This window comes from Pseudonaja textilis, chromosome 6 (genome assembly GCF_049901715.1).
Source record: "Pseudonaja textilis isolate UNSWEBS1 chromosome 6, rPseTex1.2, whole genome shotgun sequence".
NCBI classification, from domain to species: Eukaryota; Metazoa; Chordata; class Lepidosauria; order Squamata; family Elapidae; genus Pseudonaja; species Pseudonaja textilis.
The window spans coordinates 17,087,764-17,110,953 of NC_141995.1; the positions used below are offsets into that span (position 1 = coordinate 17,087,764).

The window sequence follows — 23,190 nt, forward strand, 5'->3', positions numbered from 1 at the left end:
GGAACTTCTGATGGGCGGTGCCTGAGGACTGTATTGGACAGATTGCACCCACAATACTGCCCTGACTCTCCCTCGCTTCTACGTCGGGGTTAGACATTTTTTGTTACAGGAACCGATATTCGCAAGGAATTTCGCTGGGGACCCACTTTGGATTCCAGGCGAGGTCATCGCCATCACCGGGCCGAGATCGTATAGAGTCAGGCTGGAGGATGGTCGCGTCTGGAGGAGACATATAGACCAGCTTAGAAGGCGCCTCAGCACCCTTGCCAACAAGAATCCAGAGTCTCCAGTCGAAGGGAACCGCCTCATCCGCCGCCCAGCCACATCGCACCCAGCGACCAGTCTGCACCAGCGGTCGTTCCGGTCAGCCCTAACTCGGACAACAGCGCCCAGAGAGTTGACTAGCCTGATCCAACCCACGAGGACTCGACCCCAGTAACCAACCCGGTGGTTCCGAGGATGCCCAGTCCAGAGAGTGTTGGCGACACTATGCCGGCTCGACCATCACAGACTGGTACCGAACAGACAGACAATGTTCCCGAGTTGCGCGTTCCGGCGCCAACACAACCCCCGTCTACCTCAAGGACTATGCATGTTCGCATCTGGGGGAAGGGTGTTATGTCCTGAGGACTCAAGGAGTTCTCACTCAGGTCCACTCTCTTACGTGGGCGTTATTCCCCCATTCCCATTGGTTGGCTCTCCCCAGCAGCCAGCTATAAAAGCAGGCTGTGGGGTCCAACCGGTTGCTGATTGCTGCGAGCCAGTTCCAGGCTTGGCAAGCACGGTCAGCCCTTTATTGTAAAATAAAGTATTGTTGCACTCATGCTCTGGTTCAGCCTCTCATTGCTCAAACAAAACAGTGGTGGCCCTGAAGATCAGTGACCAGTGAGAAGGAGAAGGCATGTCTGCAGCATCCTTGGGTCCACAAAAGCAAACTTTCGTAGGTACGAGGAGTCGTAGTCAAACCTCATGCAAGAAAGTAGAGCGAGAATGTAAGATTAAAGCAGGGGTTGGATTCTACCAATTCACACCTATTGCTAGAACAGGTTGTTAACATTCTAAGCAGTTCGGAGAACCGGTTGTTAGAAGAAATTACTGTAAGAAATACTGTAATTACTGTAATCCTGTAAGGAAGGCAGGAAGGAAACATTCTGGTGTTGCTTACAGAAACTTCCTCTCCATTATCTCTTATTACATTCTTGGCAGGATTAGACTTCCTGTCTCAGGAACATCTCTGGAGCTTTTTCCCTTCCTTTGCTGGTACTTTGCTTGTGTGGAGTGACTGTCTAAAGTTACAATGGCACTGAAAAAAGTGACTTATGACCATTTTTCACACTTATGACTATTGCAGCATCCCTACAGTCATGAGAGGCCAGGCGAGGAGAAATCCCACTCCTGTCTGGCCCCACCCCTCCTGTCCCCTCCCTCCCAGGAGTTCCCACGCAGCCTGTTTTGGACGCAGGTAAGTGCAGGGCACATATGGAGGCTTGGCGAAGGTGAAAAACGGGCCTCCCAGAAGTTTGAAAAGTTTGTTTCCGGCTTCCAGAGATCCTCCAGAGCCCAGGGAGGCCCATTTTCACCCTCCCAGAGGCTCAAGGAAAGCCTCGGAGCAAAGGTGGTATTCAGCAGGTTCTGACCACTTCTGAAGAACTAGTAGCAGAAATTTTGAGTAATTTGGAGAACCAGCAAATACCACCTCTGACTAGCTCCGCCCGCATCTATTCTCTGCCTCCTGAGTCCCAGCTGATCAGCTGGGTCTTCTTTTGTTGCCCTGCACAGGAGAACGGAGCTGGAAAGCAGGTTAGTGGGATGGGGAGAAAATGGAGATTTTGCAGTAACCTTCCCGCAGGAGTGGGGAGGGAATGGAGATTTTACAGAATCCTTCCCCTGCTATGCCCACCAAGCCACACCCAGAGAACCGGTAGTAAAAAAAGTTTAATCCCACCACTGCCTCGGAGCCTGGGGAGGGCAAAAACGCCTCTTCCCTGCCATGGTGCAGGAGGTTGACTAGGCCACACCCACCATGGCCACACCCACCCAGCAACTGGGCAGAGAATCCATTGCTAAAATTTTTGAAGCCCACCCATGAGCAAAACTAACTCCGGATATATTGCAGCCCACCAGGCAATGATAAAAGGTTAATGAGCTGAGAATGTTGCATTCAAAAGTCAGGGAAACTAAATCTATTTTGTTAGGCAAGAAACTATTCTCAGAGCTATCATTTGAAAACCTGTCAACCAAAACCTAGGTAGCGTTGTTAATAGATTAAGCATGCAACACACCTTTATCTTAAAATATATCGTGTTACCAGGGTAAATGCTTGAATAACTTGATCTGGGCATGGTTCATGTTTAATACCTGGTTATTGGTCCAGTTAGAAGCTAACATATCCATGGCAATATATTGGGGATATTTCATGCAGGATATAGAATATTGCGGCATTCTGATCTTGTAATAATAAGGTCTTTGAGTGTTGAATATGTAGAGTGTATGTGTTTGTTTATTTGGCCCACAGTATTATCTGTAAAACAAACTTGCTGGGTAGATAAAAGGAAATCCATGGACAAGTTAAATCAGATTTGCGTATGAGGACTTTGCTATGAGATTAAGTTTCTACTGGAATATATGACAGTATATATGATAATATACTGTATATCACTAACGTATTCCCTTTCATCAGCCGGGACCGAGTAAGTTTTTGACAGGAAAAACTGTGGAGAATTGCCAGAGAATTGATTTCAGTGTTCAATGAAAAATGCACTGTCACGGAGGCATAAAAATGAAGACCAGGTGATCTCTGGAATATTTGCAAAATGTGAAATTGTACCATCTAGTGGCACTCTAACTTACAGCACTGCCATGGGTTTCTCACACCAAGCAATGGGATTTTCTTTACCACTGCAAAGAGATGCTAAATGAACATTTCTTTGAATTTTAGATGAGGCAAGAAAAGATTTGTGATGTCTTCTGGGAATTCTCAAATAAGGAAAAACACAAAGATCAAAGATGGATTTCTGCCTGCTTTCCAGCCCTGGACCACATGCTGTCTATCTATAAACAGAATTGAAGTAATGGAAAGGATACTTAAAACAGTAGTTACACTGAATTATAACCATAAAGATATTTATTTAAATGATATATGTGACATCGTTGGTACATGAGGTCAGATAAATTGTCAAAAATGTGAAAAGAATTTGTTGGAAATGTAATGAAACTGAAATATTTTTTCATCTTTGGTGGACATTCAATAAAGCCAGAAAATATTGAGATCATGTATGTATTTTGATACAGAAGATTTTTAAAAATAAATGTACAACTGAAATTTGAGGCTATATAAGATCAGATGAAATATTGTGATCTGGTAGGATTTTGGCCAGGCTACAGGGTGGTAAAAGGTTGCTGATCCCTTACCTTAGTGTAAAATAATGGCTGTATTCTTACTACAAGCCAATGTTAGAGAGATTTATCCTTTGCTGGTGGCCTGTCATGTTGAATAGCTCCAGTATATGTTCAGTACACTCAGGGGTGGGATTCTACCAGTTTGGATCAGTTCTATAGAATTGGTTGTTATGATTCTGTGCAGTTCGGAGAACCGGCAAATTGTGCCCCTGGATGGCCCCGTCCCTCTCTGCCCACCCTCCCCTTCCCTCCCAGTCATCGCGCATGCATGACATCGCGCACATGCCCGACATTGCTGACTGCATTCTCCCCCGCCCAGTCATTCCTTAAGGAATTTCATTTTTTTCGCCTCCCAATGATCAGCTGTTCTTGCTATCTTACTGCTTCACCCAGGATGGCTTCCCTGAAGCCCAGGAGGCAAAAGGGAGCATGCAGGGCCATTTTTTTGCCTTTCTGGGCCCCAGGGAAGCTTCCTGGGAGCAAAAATCCCCCCCCCGCCAGTAGGCTTCCCTGAGGCCCAAGAGGCAAAAAAATGGGGGGGGGGGGGTTGCTGCAAAAACAAGAAGCCATGCCCATCCAGTCACATGGCCATGCCCACCTAGCCACGCCCACAGAACTGGTTGTTATAAAATTTGAATCCCACCCCTTAGTATTCTATATGAATCCTGCCAAGAATGGGCTAAACTATGTACAATTTGAAAAATGACTAAAAAGAAATGTTGTGGATCTTGCACAAGATTTCCAAAAGATCACCAAAGATGCTGCTGCTTTAAAAATCACATTAGCATTAAGGAGTGGTTTCCTTAAAGCAGCAACATATCTAGGTTCACAGAGAAGTGGGGATGAAAAGTGTGAAACTACTTTAATGAGTGAGAGATAATAATTTTTTTCTGAAGAATTCAGCCAACATGCTCAGCTCCCCTTATGGCTTAATTCACTAATCTGACTACAGTGTCTTGCATGGAACTAGCCTCATATGTAATTTTGATGTTCCAAATCTGCAGCGCATTTGCTAATTTATAGTTTAGCACAGTATATCTAAACAGGAGATTTATTTGAAAATATTTAATCTATTATCTGCATAAGAAAAGAACAATGTATTGTTCTGAAAGGGGTTCCAGGTCTCTCTTAAAAAAAAAAATCTCTCAGGACCTACAGTAGACTTGGGTCCTCAAACATTGCAGTACCATGACCCCAAGGTGAATTCATCCAGAGATCATATAATGAATTTATATGATTTCTAACCCCAGGTGTATCAGTCCTAAGAAAAGTGGCAGGTTTATATTTGGAAAAGCAGAATGAGGAATGAAGCCCAGAATAAATTTTGAGGGCCTTCCAGTTTTCTCTCTGCTAGTCTGGACAAGATTAAAAGAAAATTGTGATCCCTATCTAGGTTGCCGACAACTTCCTGGGGAATCCCAAGTTCCATATGAGTTCCATGGCAGTGAGTTTGAATAATTCTTAGTATGAGGCCATATAAAATTATCAATACTCATAATTTACCAAGTCAGGATTTCACCTGATGATGTGATTCTGTATGATCATCCTATCACCAACGTCACTCCTAATTTAGAAAAAGGGTTTGGCAGCTTTATTTTTGGTATCTATTTTATTGCTAAGTGAAGCTGATTAACTGAATAAATAATTGATGCTTCCAGGAGTAAGCCCTGGATTTTATCACATTTCTGCTTACAGTACAGTGTACAAGAAACCCTGGGGTTACTTATGTCTGTATATGGTAGCAAGATGTCATAAAAGAAGTGATGTGCACAGAATGCTGGGGTTAAAAAAATTCTTGGGTTCCAGTCCAAAGCTGCTATGTCTCTACTTGCTTTTTCCCCAGCTGTTCAGGGAAGCCAAGAACAAAGAAAGGTTGAAAAGTTTATCCAATTGCTTGAGGCAAGGGCTTAAATGTATTGCAAAAAATTGCTTTGCCTCTTCGGAGAAGAATAGTTCAAAATCAGAAAAGCAAACCGTTTGACTCCATTGAAGAAGTGCAAGCAGCAGTAGAATAAGAGAGACTTCAGAAGTCCCACATTCCACTAGATATATCAGAGGTATTTTGCTTATATTATATAATTTGGTAAGGACTCCTAATTTCCAATATTGCTTTAGCTTGACTAAGTACAGCGAAGATGGCTGCAGAGGTGGATTTAGACACAGTGGATTCCTCGGGTGGGAAGCTGTAGAGCAGGGGTATCAAACTCGCATCATCATGGTGTTGTCACATGATGTATCGTGACTCCCCCCCTTTGCTAAACTGGGCATGGGCGTGGCCAGCGTGTGAGGCATCCGGCCCACAGGCTGCAAATTTGACGTCGTTGCTGAAGAGGCTCTACTGGACAAGTACTATCAGAGCAAAAAAAATGTGTAAGGATTGAATTTGGGAAGAATAGCAATAGCACTTAGACTTATATACCGCTTAGTGCTTTACAGCCTTCTCTAAGCGGTTTGTCTGAAATGGTGTAGGGTCTCCCGCTTGGGCGGGGGGGGGTGGACTAGATGACCTACAAAGTCCCTTCCAACTCTGATTATTGGTTAAATCTGTTAAATCTGTTTACAGTGTCAGCCTATTGCCCCCAACAATCTGGGTCCTCATTTTACCCACCTCAGAAGGATGGAAGGCTGAGTCAACCTTGAGCCTGGTGGGGTTCGATCTGCCAAACTGTAGGCAGCTGGCTGCAGAAGTAGCATGCTGCCAAGATACATGACAAGTTTTTACAGAATAACAGAGCTGGAAAGGTCTTCTACCCCCATCCCTGCCTAAGTAGCAGACCCCATACCGTTCCAGACAAATGGATGTCCAGTCTCTTCTTAAAAGCCCCCAGTGATGGAGCACTTACAACTTCTAAAGGCAAGCCATTCTACAAGTTAATTGTTCTCACTGTTAGCAAATTTCTCCTTGGTTCCTAAGTCATGATGTCGGTGAAGTCTGTGATGAGGTGGAGAAAAGCATCCTTTAAACAGATTTAAATGCATGCAGGCCCAAAGCAAATCTAAGAATCTAAATCTATCTTTATTAAGTTTTTAAAAAGCAAGATAAAAACTAAAAAGGACCAATAGAATAAAAAAAAGTGGGGAGGGAGGAAAAAGTCAAAGCCAAAAGTGCAAAGAAAAAGAAAATATAATGATAAATGATTTCCAATTTTCTTTTGAATTTTCTTTTCTAAATAAGTTTTAAAAATGTAAATCAACATCTTAACTGTTACAGCACAACTTACATTATTTTCTTATAATCTATTTTTGCTAATCATCAAAACCTCATATAATGACAAATTTTCTTTTCGTGCAAAAGGTCAGTAGGATCCCTCCAGTCATTATTAAACTTAAGCAATATCTTTTCTTTAATTAAGGTTAGGGTTTGAGCTTCTCAACATATATATAACATATCTATATCTATATCTATATCATCTATATCTATATCTATCTATCTATCTATCTATATGTGGATCTTTGGTTATTCGGGTTTTCTCACGTAAAATTGGAAGTATCTAGGCGATGTTTCGATGAAGTCTCATTCATCATCTTCAGGCTTGTGTCTTCGGCTTTGTGCTTCTCAGAGTAACTCTTTACTCTTTACTCTGAGAAGCACAAAGCCAAAGACACAAGCCTGAAGATGATGAATGAGACTTCACCAAAACCTTGCCTAGATACTTCTAATTTTACGTGGGAGAAAACCCGAATAACCAAAGATACACACACACACACACACACACACACACACACACACACATATATATCATATATATATATTTGAGCTTCTCAACATATTCCATCATTTTCACCATCTATCCCTCCATTGTGGGTAAACTCCAACATTTCCACCTTGGTGCAGAATGTAATATTGCTGCAGTTATCATCCACAGGTAGTCCTTGACTTATGACTATAGTTAACTTCAACATTAATGCTGCTAAGTCAGACATTGGTTAAGTGATTTTTACTCCATTTTACAACCTTTCTTGCCATAGTTGGTAAGTGAATCATTGCTGGTGTTAAATTAGTGACATGGTTGTGAAGTGAATCTGGTTTCCCCATTAACTTTGCTTGTCAGAAGGTTGCAAAAACTGATCACATGACCCTGGGACACTGCAGCCATCGTAAATATGGACCATTTGACAAGCATCTGAATTTTGATCATGTGACCATGGGATAAGTCACTTTTTTTCAGTGCCATTGTAACTTTGAATGGCACTAAACAAACTGGTGCAAGTTGAGGACTATCTGTACCAAAATAAAACTCCATGGTTTATTTCCAACTGGGTCTCCAACCCCATATGATTTCAGAAGGATAGAATCAAGATCACATGAAGTGTTAATACCACTTTATAATGCCTTGGTAAAGCCACACTTGGAATACTGCTGCATCCAGTTTTGGTTGTCACGATGTAAAAAAGATGTTGAGAATCTAGAAAGAGAGCAACAAAGAGGATTAGGGGGCTGGAGGCTAAAACATATGAAGAACGGTTGCTGGAACTGGGTGTGTCTAGTTTAATGAAAAGAAGGATGGGGGTGGTGGTGATACAATAGCACTGTTCCAATATCTCAGGGGCTGCCCCAAAGAAGAGGGAGTCAAGCAATTCTCCAAAGCACCTGAGAACAGGACAAGAAGCAATGAGTGGAAACTAACCAAGGAGAGAAGCAACTTAGAACTAAGGAAAAATTTCCTGACAGAACAATTAATCAGTGGAAGACCTTGCCTCCAATGTTCCAACACTGGAAGTTTTAAAGAAGAGATTGGATAGCCATTTGTCTGAAATGCTATAGGGTCTCCTAGCTAAGCAGGAGGTTGGACTAGAAGACCACTGAGGTCCCTTCCAATTCTTGTTATTATATTCTTTTGAAATGTATATTAATCTTTAACATCTTCTTCATTAATATATGTAATTGAGTCCTTTAGGAAGCATACAAAATGAAAGCAGCATCAATTCCACAATATAAACCTCAATGATTGTTAAAACAATAATCCCATTTTTCTTTTAAAACGTGATATTGCATTCACCTAAACAGTTTAGTTTTCTTTAGTTCCAAGTCCACAAATAGTCCTAAAATAGCTTATTTAATTAATTTCCTACATTTAATAGTGCAGGGTTTTATTATTTATGTAATCCTTGTCAAAGCTATAAACAGAATTCTTGACCCTTACAAATTTTGCAGCGTATGTATGTCAATTCCATTTCAGGAAGGTGAAGTTTATAAACTCCCAGTTTATACTTACATAGTATTTGGGGGGGGGGGGGTCTTGGAAGGAGACTAACAGCATTCTTTATCAACTTCCATCTCATAATACTATGATACCTTGATGCATATGAATGTTTATATGCTTGATGTATATGACTCTCTGTTCCTCTCTATGTCCAGCATTAAAGATTCCTCCAGAAGATGTTGCAGCTACTCCTTGCCCCATGAATAACTGCATGGAAAAAAGCAGAGCCTTAAGATGAATATCAATTTCCGACAACAGCCTGAGCTTCAACTGAGCTACAAAGGAACTGCCACGCAAAGTTCAAATGAGCCCTTCCAAAGAGGAGGAACCTATTTTGCTTGTAGACACTCCCCACATCCCAAAAATGTATGTCACATTAAAGGTAAGGCTCCTTTGTGCCCCACACCCCATGTGGCTAATTGTACCATCACTCCATTCTTGTTTATGTTTTCTTCAATAGAAACATTGCCTGAGTTTATTCCTCAATTTGATTCGTTCATTTTATATGGCTACACATCTCATAATAAACTGACTGTGTGGCATATAACAATATTTTTTTATTTATTTGATTTGATTTGTCAATCACTTACAAGATAATAGGTATAAGTATATACATAGTTATGAATACATGAAATGGGTACATATAAGAAAAATAAAAGAAACAATAGGACAGGGACGGTAGGCACATTGGTGCGCTTATGCACACCCCCTACAGGCCTCTTAGGAAAGAGGTGAGGTCAATAGACAGTCTAAGGTTAAAGTTTTTGGGGTTTGGGGAAGAAACCACAGAGTCAGGTATCAAACTGACTATGTAAAAGACAATTTCTTTAAAAAAAATAAAAACTCGTAAGCCTAAAAACTCATGAGCCATGGTGGTGCAGTGGTTAGAGTGCAGTATTGCAAGTTACTTCTGCTGACTGCAATTTGGCAGTTTGAATCTCACCAGGCTGAAGGTGGACTCAGCCTTCCATCTTTCCAAGGTGGGTAAAATGAGGACCCAGATTGTTGGAGGCAATAGGCTGACTCTGCAAACTGCTTAGGGCTGCAAAGCGCTGTAAAGTGGTATATAAATCTAAAGCTATAGCTAAGAAAGCACAGCAGATGCTAATAACAATGGAGCTACATATTGTATTAAACTATGGTTTGTTTAAGCATGCTTTTTTATTAACTGTTCTGGGATCATCTTCACTTCAAGCCATAACCAATGATTTATAAATCATAACATGGAGGTTTATATAATTGGCTTTGATCCATAACTTGAGAAATATTCGACATTTTGGGTTCATTAGCAACAACTAACTCATGAACTCTGAAATGAAAACTAAGTTGTTTGATGCAGCAAATCACTATTCATCAGTTAACGGATTAATACATGGGTATTTCAGCCAATTAGAGTTCACTAAACCTTTTATGAGATTTTTGAGATTCATAAATATATATTCATAATGGAAAAGTATGTTGGATGCTGATGCTGATCATGATCAAATTAATCTCTGAAATGATTGATATCAGTGTTTTCCTACTGACTGAGTCAAATATGAAACTTAACAGAGTTAATTTTATTTTGGGATGAATTTACATCTGGAACAGCAGCATTTAATGTAGAAAGTATACCTCTGGGATGATTAACCTATGATGGTTCATTTATTCATACAAAATTATATATTATATGATTGTACAGTCATGCAAATAACACTTAGATATGAATTGGCTCCATGTGCTGCATAACTATGTGTACATGCCTGTTTAAAATCAAAATTCAACACAAAATTCCCTTTGTATATACTGTATATATATGAATATACATATATATTATATATGTTTGTATATATGTTTATACTGAGATCAACAACACAAAGCCCATGGCAACTGGCAGACCTCTTACCCTACTTAAGTTAAATTTAAAAAAAACAGTATGAATTGAAAATAGTTTTTACCGTAACTGCAGATTTGCAAAACAACTTTCCAAATTTGCCTTCATTGACACCTCTGAATCTCCTATATCTCTCAGAGGCATTGTAAGAAAATAAAAATGGATTAATAATTCTTTTGCCTTGTTTTTCTGTAGGCTTTTTTTTGTTTATTTTTGTTTTTCTCCAGGAAAACAGATTAATAAAATGAACTTGGCAGAGACAGGAAGGGGTGGCAGGGGGCAACCTCACTAGTTTGCATTCTAATAATTTAATATTTGTATTGTGACTATTAAGCATTCATGAAGGGTTTAGGACAATGTGCCATGGGCAATTCACCGTGGCCAATTCACTGTGGAACAACTCACCGCAGGACAACAATTATATAATATTGAAGAAATGATGGAATAGAATCATTAAAGAAAGGATGCAAAAAAAGAGGAATAAAGTGAAATGGGACTGACAAAAATTAAAACATTTTGAAATTATTTTAAATGATTACATTGAATTGTTGAATTGTCCCATAGCAAGTTGGCTGTGGCAAGTAGGCCCATCCTGTCCATACAACCATGACAGCAACCACAGCATATATATTAGAATAGAATAGAATAGAATAGAATAGAATAGAATAGAATAGAATAGAATAGAATAGAATAGAATAGAATTATTTGCTGGCCAAGTGTGATTGGACACACTAGGAATTTGTCTCAGAGTACATAAAAGAAAAGATACATTCGTCAAGAGTCAAGAATCATCAGGTACAACACTTAATAATAGTCATAGGGTACAATAAGCAATCAAATCATACTGTTCTTAAAATTCCTAATTTGCTCAGTGGCCCCAAAAGATTGCCTGTCCATTGTGCCAAACTCAATGTTAAAATATTAAAGGCTCATTTTCTTACTCAGGATTAAATGATGCACCAATCTGCTTCGTACGAGACCGAGGGTACAATGAAGGGCATTTCATCATGCCAGGCCCAACATACAGCCAGCCTTACAGGCATCTTGGAACTGCAGCAGATAAGATTTTTCCCAATAATACTTTGCCAGCATTGATAACAGAGGGAGTCGGAGTAACTCTTCCACGTGAGTAATGTGTATGACTGCAAAGTTGTTGAACTTTGAATCCTTCCGTACAAGATTAAAACCTGAGTTTTACCTATTTCACCTTAGATTTTGACATCTGTATTAAGTTTCTCCATGCTTTCAGTAGAAATTTGAATGGCTGAAGAGTATCTAGAGAAGATCTAGTTGGAATGAGGCCTCTGCCACTCCTTGTTGGTTTACAATTGTAGATCCTAAGGATATAAGAGGCAGAGTTGTGTTTCAACTAGTTTGTGTTGTGGTGAATAACAGCAGAAGACTGTGACTGGTTTGCAAAAAGGTGTATACACTAGCATATATGTGTTACTATCACTACAATATTGCACATTTGAATGTGGGCATCTATTTCCCTATCCCCAAATTAATAAAAAATTAATAAAAATATAACATATTGTTGAATTCTTCAACAGAAGTATAACTTTCATTATATTCCAGATCTTGCTAAAGATGAATTTGAAGAGATGAGAAATCAAGCAAGAAATACGCCTCTCTTAAGAAAAAGGGTGAGGAATCTTTTGCCTCCATTATAATCGCTCCCTGGGGAACTGTTTACCAGTAAATTGGTTTAATTATAATTAAACTAATCAGGACTTCTTGTCTTGGGTTACATACAATTATTAGTGCCTGATGATCAGGCCACCCAAATAGCCTAATTTCAGCAATGCTTCTATGCTATAGAAATGATTGGGGAAAGAAATGGTTTTTTTAAAAAAATTACATCGATATAGTAACTGTGATAGACCCAGTTTGGTGTAATGTTTAAGGGATCAGGCTAGAACTGGGGTGTCAAACTTGATTTCATTGAGGGCCGCATCAGGGTTATGTTTGACCTTGGGAGGGCTGGGGGGCATGGCCAGCTCACTGGCACTCGTGTCGGGGGGCTCGTGTGGTGGCCTGAGCTCCATTTTCATGGCAGAGGGCTGCAGGAAGTATATAATATATGAGCTCCATTTTCTCTGGCACTGCAGGCCAGTCCTTCACCCGCGGGCCTGATCTAAGCACCCCATGGGCCGAATCTGACCCATGGGCCTTGAGTTTGACATCCTTGGGCTAGAAACTCAGATACTGTGAGTTCTAATCTCATTTTAGGGATGAAACCAGATGGGTGACCTTTGGATAGTTAATCTCTCTCAGCTGTAGAAATCTTTCTAAGAAAACTGAAGGGAGTTGTCCAAGCAGTCACCAAGTGTTCACACTAACTCAAAAGCACAGAAGCACGCGCGCACACACATACATACACACACACACACACCAGTATCTGTGGAGATTGTATAATTATAGAAATGAGGGTTTACTTATAGACTTCTCTAGTAATTGGAGTGTTTAGTGGACTAATTTCACTAAGGAGCATAAAGGGAATTTCTTGGTCTCCAAAACAAACCTGTCAGAAGCTTTGAAGGTGAAGTAACATCTTCCCAGGATGGAAGACAGGAACAAGAAGGCCAAATTCTCCAGTTTGATTGATAAGGTCTGAACTCTGGTAAGATCTTGCCTCAGATGTTCCTCTTTTCCCAAACAATACCACACCAGAACAGAAGCATAGCAAATATTTTCTTTTTCCTTTCATCTATATTCGCTGTATCTCTTTGCATAATGCTTTATCATCAGGATGAACCTCTGATGAAATACTTAGGAGACCATCCACAAAGTAGGACTTCTCAGGACCTCCAACTTGTGCCTATTCAGAGAATGCATCATAAAGAAAACTTCAGGGAAAATATTAATTATACTCCAAGTTATCTGGATCGAGAAATAAAAGTAAGATACAATCAGTAAGTGGTTCTATATAATATAAGTTAAGTTAAAATATGATGGCCAAAGAGGAATGATGTTTAAAAGATAAGATTGAAGGACTATTCCTGTGAAACAGTGGATTATACAGAAATTTCCCTCTTAACATATCAGGTAGTATTTTGCAGTAACTTTATTTTTCTTTGAATTGCATTGTCACTACTTAATTGAAACTACTAGTAAAAATATGCAGATGGTTGATGAAATTATTGGGTATTGAATGTAGACAAATGTTTAAACTTCTTTAAAACCTATAAATTTTTCAGGACAGCTGTCCCCAACTCAATTCTGGCAGTCCCTAGTCACTGTCTTCGTTAAGTGAATCTATGCAGGTCATTAAGCAAGAACTTCACATGAACAGGACTACTGATTTCCTGCTGCCTTCCCCACTGTCTTTGATTGAGGGAAGCCAGCAAGGATAAGTGGCAATCCTTGATTGAGGGAACATTCCTACAGTCAGAAATCTGGGCCAGTTGTTAAGCGCTCAGATTACGATCATGTAATTGCCAGGGCATTGTGATGGCTGAAACGTCAAGGACCAGTTGTAAGTATCACTTGTTGAGCAATGTCATAAGTTCAGACAGTCATTGAAAGAATGGTTGTTAAACAAGAACCACCGTATTAATATTGTATTATTTAGTCAATAACACCCAATACTGGTGGGCTTTTTCTTCTTAGGCTACTAAATTTTGGTGGCAAAAATGTGGATGATTACTAAATGGCAAAAAAGGATCAAGATTACACCAGCTAGAAACAGGAACGGTGAGATCTAATGTCTATGGAGATTCTCAGTCATCCAGGTCGTGGTTGTCCCAAAGAGGCAACTGGATTTCCTTAGTTTTCTTTGAAGACAATTTGCTTCTCATCCAAGGAGTTTCTTCAGCTGTGCGAGACCTAATCCTTCCTTAGATACAAAACCAGCCACTCTCTTTCAGCCTTAGGAAGCAGGCAATGGCAAACTACTTCTGAAATTTTGCCAAGAAATGACGGGGTCTTATCCGGGAAATTGTAAAATTAAATTCTATTCTTATTTTTATGTATTTCTCTAAAACACCTACCTTTTTTATCAGTTTAAGTATCTGAAATCTTAGAAAATGAAAGTATTGCAAGCGTGATAGCACTTAGCAATAGCACTTAGACTTATACTTTACAGCCCTCTCTAACCAGTTTACAGAGTCAGCATATTGCCCGCCCAACAACCCGAGTCCTCATTTTACCCACCTAGGAAGGATGGAAGGCTGAATCAACCTTGAGCCTGGTGAGATTTGAACTGCCAAATTGCAAGCAGCCAGTAGTTAGCAGAAGTAGCCTGCAGCATTGCATTCTAACCACTGTGTCACTGTGATGTTAGGTGTTACACATTATGAAGGCTAAAATAATTTACATTGTACATACAGCATTTGTAAATAATTTGAACTCATGTCTGGCTCAGTAGAAACCCAGTCAGGGATAAAATCAACAGAGTTTTAAAAAGAAAAATATTGATACCTTTTTTGCAATACTGTCAAATTGAACTGGAACATTAAAAAGATAAATAGAGTTGTATATAAGACAGTCAAAACTACTACCTAATATGAGCATCTTGATTCTAGGTCCTAGAAAAACTCTGTGACATTTTACAGACAGATACCATTGGAGGGATTCAAAGGTGGCTATCCAAGGCAAGTGTGAAAGGTAAGAGAATACACTTTATAGTTGCACACAATGTGTTTTGTTTTGCTTATTGTATCAATTATCGAGTTTGTTTTAAGCGCACAATACACTTTGGAAAGTATTTGGAAAAAGTGCTTTTAAAGGCCTTGCTATTCCTTACAGCCACACACCAATTTTCAGGCTTTTACATGAACCTAAATATGATGCTACTGCTAACTGCTGCTTTAATGAGCTGGCTCATTACCATTAACATGACTGTTAAAACAACCGTTTCTTTTATTTTCAGTCTACTAAATGAGAAGAATCATCGTATCTTATTTCATTTAGAGAGAAAGATGATTATCACTCTTACATCTTTTTAAGTCGTATCAACTAGATATAGAAACAGATCTGATGTAAAATAGACAAACTACAAATTGAAGCACAATGATGTGCAGGTAGAAGAAGAGCCTGAAACATTGTTTCTAGGAAAATTCTCTAGATTACATCTGTCTGGAATACTCTCTAATTTTGAAAGAGAATGAAAGAGACGTCCTTCAGCTACAAAGGGAAACAGAGTTTGCCCCACTGGCTGTGGGTCTTAATCGATCCTTTTCATGCACCCACAACACTCTCAGTTGCAAAGCATACATGAGTGAAATGTAAATATGAGCAGATTGCTCACTGCTGAGCCAAAAAAGTAAGTTGCAAAGTTTATCTTTTAAAGTGTCCTCAGTGGCTAAGACACTGAGCTTGTTCATCAGAAAGGTCAGCGGTTCAGAAGTTCGAATCCCTAGCACTGCGTAACAGAGTAACTTGTCGTTACTTGTTACTCGTTACTTGTCCCAGCTTCTGCCAACCTAGCAGTTCGAAAGCATGTAAAAATGCAAGTAGAAAAATAGGGATCACTTTGGTGGGAAGGTAACAGCGTTCCGTGCACCTTCAACATTTAGTCATGCTGGCCACATGACCATGGAGATGTCTTCAGACAGCACTGGCTCTTCGTCTTTGTAACGGAGATGAGCACTGCCCCCTAGATCCGGAGACAACGAGCACATATGTGCGAGGGGAACCTTTACCTTATATCTTTTGTATTTCAGAGAAAGAGTTTGTATCCAATTTCATACGCTCTGATATGACCAGCCGTGACCTGTTGTATTATAAGCCAACGGCCCAAACTGAAAGTGAAGTTCCAAACATTCAGGCTTTGCTAAGAGGGCAAAAAGGAACACCTAATGAAGGTAGCCGTGCCAGGTAAACTTGCAAAAAGTGCACAAGGAATAGAGTTTACACCATGGAAGCACCTACTGTAACCTGTTTATCTGAATCTCTGTGGAGATACTCAATCATCCAGGTCAATGAAAAGGCCTTCAACCTACAATGGATTGATTTGGGTTGATAATATTTCAAGGAAAGTAATTTTGATGCCCTCAGTGGTATTACTGCAATCTTACAGTTCGACCTACTATGGGTAAATGTTTGTGCACCAAGAAGTGTGCACAAACAAAAAGAAAATATATTGAATGTGTATGATGCCACCTTGCTGCAATTCACATTCTGCCTCCTTTGATAATCTATCATGATGTCACATGCATCATGTGGAGGAGCTTGCAACGTGATGCTGTGTTTATCATTTTTGTATTCAAAAAGCAGCTGGAGCTGGATTGCCCATGAGTGTCAAGGTTCCAAGTAATACATCCCATTCAATAAAACTCTGAGGCAGGCACTGTAAATAGTATTTTGTTAGCAGTGTAGTAATGTTTTTATTTAGGATGTGCTTAATCAAGTTTAATACAACTATTTTTCAGGATGAGAGTTATATAATTTATAGTGCATGGGTCAACTCATCATGTAGATATTATCAACCCTAAATACCTACAATTGCTTTCAAGTGACTGTTGCTTCTCTATATATTTTAAATATAGCATTGTAATACTGTATTGTTAGTTTGGTGATATGTGAAGGGGCACCTTATTTATATTAGTAGGACACACTATTTGGGAATTTTCTGTAGGCATGGTAAGATGGTTTAAAAGGCACCAAAATCCAGTCTACTGGTAAAAACCAGTTTCTGAAATCAAATAGCAAATGGGAAATTATCAAGATGACAATCTCTTATCAGTGAATATCTAAGAGAAGACTACTTTAAACATTAAAAGAAAACAGATCTTTCTGCTCAACTCCCATCTATTTATTTATATTAATTTTTCCCCTAGAATCCCCTTTTATTAAAGTCACATTAAATTTAATGTTAGATTTGTACAGAATGGTTAAACAATCTTACTTCCACTTAGGACTTCAAGCCAAGGATCGTTAGCCAGTAAAGGTTCAAGACCAGGTTGGTATAAATGTTGGTCCTAAAAAATTACCGTAATTCATAAATATTTTAAACTTTGAATGCTGAGGAACACAAGAGCAGGCTGCTATTTAGAGTCTGCGTAATAATATATGTATAACTGCTTACGCGGTGCATTAATTAAGGCAGCTTTTTCATTAGACACAAAACAACACTATAGAGCACTGCACACCAGAACAACTAGACACAAGGGCAGTTTTTCCCCAAATGCCATCACTCTGCTAAACAAATAATTCCCTCAGCACTGTCCATTCCCTCAACAATGTCTGCACTACTATTACTGTTAATCTTCTCATCACTTCTTATCACCCATCCCCTCCCACTTGTGATTGTAGGACTGTAACTTTGTCGCTTTTATCCTTATGATTTATATTGACTGTTTCCTAGTATGATTTGATTGCTTATTGTACCCTATGACTATCATTAAGTGTTGTACTTTATGATTCTTTACTCTTGATGAATGTATCTTTTCTTTTATGTACACTGAGAACATTTGCACCAAGACAAATTCCTTGCGTGTCCAATCATACTTGGCCAATAAAGAGTTATTCTATTCTATTCTATTCTATTCTATTCTATTCTATTCTATTCTATTCTATTCTATTCTATACGTGCAGACAAGAAACCCCCAGTTCTTAAACTAACGTTTTCTGAAAATTTCTTTCAGATACAGAAAAAAGTAATTTATTTGCAAAGAGAGGGAAAATAGATGAAAACGAAGAGGATCTTCCCAACAGCTCTGCAAAACATTCGAGTGGCTGTCAATCTTTCTCCACCCAAAACAGCACCCATTTGTTATACCGCAAGTCTCGCCTTAGAAAAACTTAATTCAGGAGGAATTCTTCACACCTGTCCCTGTCCTGAGTCTCTGAAAACAAGTACGATATCTTCTTGGAAGGTAGCATGTGGTAAATCTCTGACAGTGGCCTCCTGATCTAAGCCCAAATCTTGAACATTAATACAGTGAACCAGTAATGAAAATTCTAAATACATTTTATTCGTCTTTGTAAGAGTTCACATCTGCTGTTTGAAGTTTGTAGAAGACTTAACTGACATTTCTATTATGTCAGAATACAAATGAAGTAATTCATTTACTTATAACTTTCAGGATTTAAAATGCACCTTTCACTGAGGATTAACTCCAAGACAGACACTAATCTGGATTTAACAACTTAAATTACCTTCTGTTTTGACCATTTAAAATTGATAATTTGGTTTTCTACTAAACCAAGAAAACTTTTGCTTCATCTAAAGATAACTTTTAACTTTTTAGATTTTATATTTTCAACAATAGTAAGTCAACAATTGCATGCTTATTCATTTCTCCTTTCCAGAATTCTATGGAAGAATATTGGTGCTATCTTAAAACTATCTTAATAGATGATAGGTTTCAATTTGCCCCTAATAGCATATCATCAATCCCAAAATGGAATATATAATGTGGCCTGAACATCTCTACTTTTTTTCTGGAGGGGCTGGGCGGATCTCAAGATTCTCCACATAATGATACATGGAATTTTGATGTATGCTGTGCACATCTTTAGGAGATGAAAAGTAGCTTAGGAGAGAGAATGAAAACAATAGCACTGTTTTTGGACACAAAGAATTTGAACAATCTTCTTACTAAATCAGATTGTACATAACACTGCAGAAGCTTCATACTCAAAAGGGATTATGGCTTCTGCAAAAGCGTTACCATGGGATCGGGAGAATAATTGTTACTTTCAAATTCTAGCTAAGCTCTTCATATCCCAAAGCATCATTGTCAATCCATATTTGTGTAAGAGGAGCATCAGTGCAATATTGGAATATAAAATAAGCTTTATGCAGCCAATAATAAAATCTTCAAACTGATTTTGACACATTGTCTTCAGCAGGGGTGGGATTCAAATTGCTTAACAACCAGTTCTGTGGGCGTGGCCTAATTTTTGGGTGTGGTGTCAATGTTTTCCTTTCCTTTCTGTTATGTACAGAAACATGCTTCTCTTTCACTGCTCTTTTCAAATTAGCCCTCCCCTGATTCCTACACCTGCATTTAATTCAGGTAAACCCAAAAGTCAATACTTCTTTCCTAAATTGTCAAAATGGAAAGTGCTCCAAAGGGATCATGGACCACTCAGGAGGGTGATATTAGCAAGTCATAAACATAATTATCTTGCTCTCATAAAAGGCGGGGACTTAACAAACTATTTAAGTAATGCATGATTAACTGCATAGCACCAAAAGGCAGATAAGTTACTCATTGAGACCAACAGTGATACAAGCAAAAATCAGTCTTCTTAGGAAAGGCTGCCTAATAAAAACATACCCAGGTCTTCTCTTATTATAAAATCATCCTGGACAGCTGTGGAACTTCCTCCCCTCCCTCTTTTGGGAAGATTTACAAACAACTTCCAGCCAGGTTTGCCCTGCAGCCTTGCCCATCCCCGCTGGCAGGTCCTGCCTGGGTTTGGCTTTACCTTGCCCAACTTTCCTCCTCCTGCAGCTGGTGGCAGAGGGAAAGGCCAGCCTCCTCAGTTCCAGCAATGCCCTGTGTGCCGAGTCCCGATCTGGGGCTCTCCATACCTGGGGTGGTGGTGGCGGGGGTGGCACTCCAGTCGTTTTCATCGGTGAGAGGGGCTGCAGAGTCTCTTGCGCTGATGGGAAGGCTCTTGCCGAGAAGGCAAGCGGCGGTGGTGCATCCTGAAACTTCCCAGCAGTGGGGAGTTTTCTTGGGTGGCTTCAGTAGTGGCAGCTGTTGTGGCAAAAGGTGGGGGGAAGGTGAGCAGCGGGGATGGCAGTGTGCCCTGGAACTGCGCTGATGATGGGGAATTTCCTTGGGCAGCTCAGCGGCAGCAGACCATACCAGGGCAGCAATGGCAGGGTGTTCCCCAGGGGGGGCATTCCGTCAGCTGGATCCAACCACAGCAGCCCCAGGGGGATGGCCCCCAACCAGGGGGGTGGCCCCCCCCATGGCCCCGTGGCAGCTTCTTCCTGGCCAGGGGGAGAAGGAATGTTCTCCTCCTCCCCCTGGCCAGAAAGAAGCTGTGGGGCCATGTCCGTGCTGGCTGGGGGGGAGGGAACATTCCCTTCTTCCACAGCCAGCATGGCCCTGGCCCCGTGGCTTCTTCCTGGCCAGAACATTCCCCTTTCCCCCCAGCCAGCAAAGACATGGCCCCGTGGCTTCTTCCTGGCCTGGGGGAGGAGACCATTCCCTCCTCTTCCAGCCAGCATGGACACAACCATTTGGTGGGGGAGCAGCTAGCTAGCTAGGTCATGGTGAAGCAAGCCAGGTAAGGGTGGGTGGCGAGACAGCACAGTGACCTAGGCCAGCCTAGGAGTTGACTCAACCGGGGCTTGCTTGTAGGCTCACTCACAGAGGGAGATCAGGGCTGCAGTGGAAGGCAGGCAGCAATGGCAGGCTAAGGCAGGTTAAGAATGGCAGGAGAGATGAGGATTGACTGGGCGAGGCAAGTGGGCAGGCAGGAAAGGGCGGGGCCAGCCAGTGGCACAATGTACCAGTTCTCCAAACTGTGCATACTCATAAGAACCGGTTCTATAGAACCAGTCCGAACCAGTAGAATCAGTCTTCAGGGGCTCCAGTAATTCAGAATGTGTGCATGTGCATATGCAGTCATGCATAATTTTGTATTTAGTCATGTTTATGTAGCATATTATTAGAGGTGGTGACCCTTTGAGAGCTTTATGCAACAAAATTTCGTTTTAATGTATGCCAATTACTGTACATTCAAAGTGACAATAAAGTTATTCTAAGTCTAGTCTAAAGTGGGAGACAGCAAGTTCTAGTCCCACCTTAGTCATGAAAGCCAGCTGGGTGACCTTGGAGCCAATCATCACTCTCAGCCCTGCACATCTCATTGGATTGTTGTTGTGGAAAAAATAGGATGATGATGTGTTGGATATGTTTGCTGCCTTATTTGTAAAAACAACAAAGGCAGGATACAAACGAACGTTTTGGGGATGCTTTGCTGCATAAGGGCCCAGCAGCCCACTATTATAAAATGCCCTATGAATTCATTGTACCAGAGAGTACTTCAAGATAATATGAGATCACGTGAAAAGACTGAAGCTCAATTAAAAGTGGACCTTACAAACATGACATTGATCCTAAATGTTCCAGTATATTCACAAAAAATAGCTAAGGGGAGAGAAAAGTCTGGAATGGAAAAGTCAAAACATCATACAACTGAAAAAAAAAATCTGCATGGAGGAATGGAAAAATTTAGTCCCAACTGATATCAAAGACTTCTGCCCCAAGTAACGCAGTGATTTATGAATTCTAGCCTAGAATGCATGAAGAAAATTAATGTCCGTGTCCTCCAGTTCCCCTTCCACCCAATATGCATGCACACCTGCTCCTTTGCTTACTTTAGTTCTCCACCAAAAGTAGCAGAACCAAAACAAGCTGCGAGATAGAAATGAGAGCTATACCCCATGTCTATTCTAGTGTGGTGGTTATGTTTCACTGTACTATAATAAAGTGCTGTGGGTCTCCTCCAAACTTTCTCCAGACATTAACAGCTGAGTCTGCAGTCTTCAGGATCCTGCATGTCTCAGTCTACTGAAAGAGTCAAATAGACTACTTTAAACAGTCATATATCCAAGTCAAACACTTCATAAAAAGTCTTCAAACAGCTATCAAATATTCCCAGGCATGTATTTATATAATTTATTCTAGGAAACTACTAAAAATGTCACTGGAGATTAGTTGGTGCAAAGGACAGCAACCTTTCACAGTATTGACAGAAATATGTAATAAAATTGATTCTGAAAGAGACAAATAATTATTCACAAGGTAGAAACAGAAAGTGTTTCTATAGTATTTAATCTATGACAACCATTAATGTCTATAAAGGTAAGTTTTAAACAGAAAACTACACAATACATGACACCTGAAAAGAGATAAAATTGAAAAATGGCTCGTTTTGCTAATTCTTTGGAGCACCAAAATAAATTTATTGGTAATAAACTTTCAGCACCAATTTTTTTTAGAAAAGATGTTCATTCTTGTTCTTCCAGAAAACATCCAGCTTGTGCTGTCCAAAATATTTGATATTTTCTATTTCCCACTTTATTAGCTTTAGAAATAACTCAAGACAGTGAACAAACCTAACATTTCTTCCTCCTCCTATTTTCCCACAACAGCCCTGTGACATGGTTTGAGAAAGAATGGCTGGTCCAAAGTCACTCAGTTGCCTTTTATGCCTAAAACAGGACTATCACTCATGGTTTTCCAATTTCTAGTTTTTTGAGATTGGAACCTATCCTGTATGATACAAAAATTGTGGTAACCTTCTGATAGTCAATTTAGATTTAAATAGCTTTTTCAAGATTTAAATAGTACATCCAAACACAAGTTTTGCATACCCTATTTCCATTCCACTTTCTTTCCTTCGTATTGCTTCTAGAGGAAAGCTATTTGGTTTTAGAATCTAGATTTGCTTATATATACCAAGCTGCATTTGAATTAAATGAATAAAATAAAAACACTGAAGGAATCCAGTATAATATGTAACATTTTTCTGCTAAAATCTATTATTCAAGCAGCACATTTAGTTTTATAAACCTTGTCATTTCACCAGTGAAATAACTAAAATATGTAGAACCAGTTCAACTACATGGGAGAATTAATTCAACAGATTAAACAACTTTGATCAACTTTGAATACTATTTACTGGCAATCTGTTTGTATGTGTGTGTATATATATAGAGAGAGCACATTTGTTATTTTAAATTTCACATAAGATAGAATAAGATGAGCAAAAAGGAATTCAAGTTTAAAAGCATAATTA

The 23,190-nt window shown here is 39.8% G+C and overlaps 1 protein-coding gene across 1 annotated transcript; it reads left to right on the forward strand.

Moving 5' to 3' along the window:
• The first annotated feature begins 8,837 nt into the window (after window positions 1-8,837).
• On the forward strand, window positions 8,838-18,331 carry C6H4orf17 (chromosome 6 C4orf17 homolog). The gene is made up of 8 exons (XM_087936738.1): window positions 8,838-8,985; window positions 11,422-11,601; window positions 12,055-12,122; window positions 13,228-13,377; window positions 15,003-15,084; window positions 16,143-16,296; window positions 17,337-17,380; window positions 18,066-18,331. The coding sequence occupies exons 1-8, from the start codon at window positions 8,838-8,840 to the stop codon at window positions 18,224-18,226; spliced, it is 987 nt and encodes a 328-aa protein (XP_087792864.1). The 3' UTR covers window positions 18,227-18,331.
• The last annotated feature ends 4,859 nt before the right edge of the window (window positions 18,332-23,190 follow it).

Bases quoted from the DNA above. Each gene is read 5' to 3' on its own strand.
- C6H4orf17 (XM_087936738.1), top strand. From the start codon at position 8,838: ATGAATATCAATTTCCGACAACAGCCTGAGCTTCAACTGAGCTACAAA. The intron at 11,602-12,054 runs GTGAGTAATGTG...ATTATATTCCAG, and splicing joins AGTCGGAGTAACTCTTCCAC to ATCTTGCTAAAGATGAATTT. The intron at 13,378-15,002 runs GTAAGATACAAT...TCTTGATTCTAG, and splicing joins ATCTGGATCGAGAAATAAAA to GTCCTAGAAAAACTCTGTGA.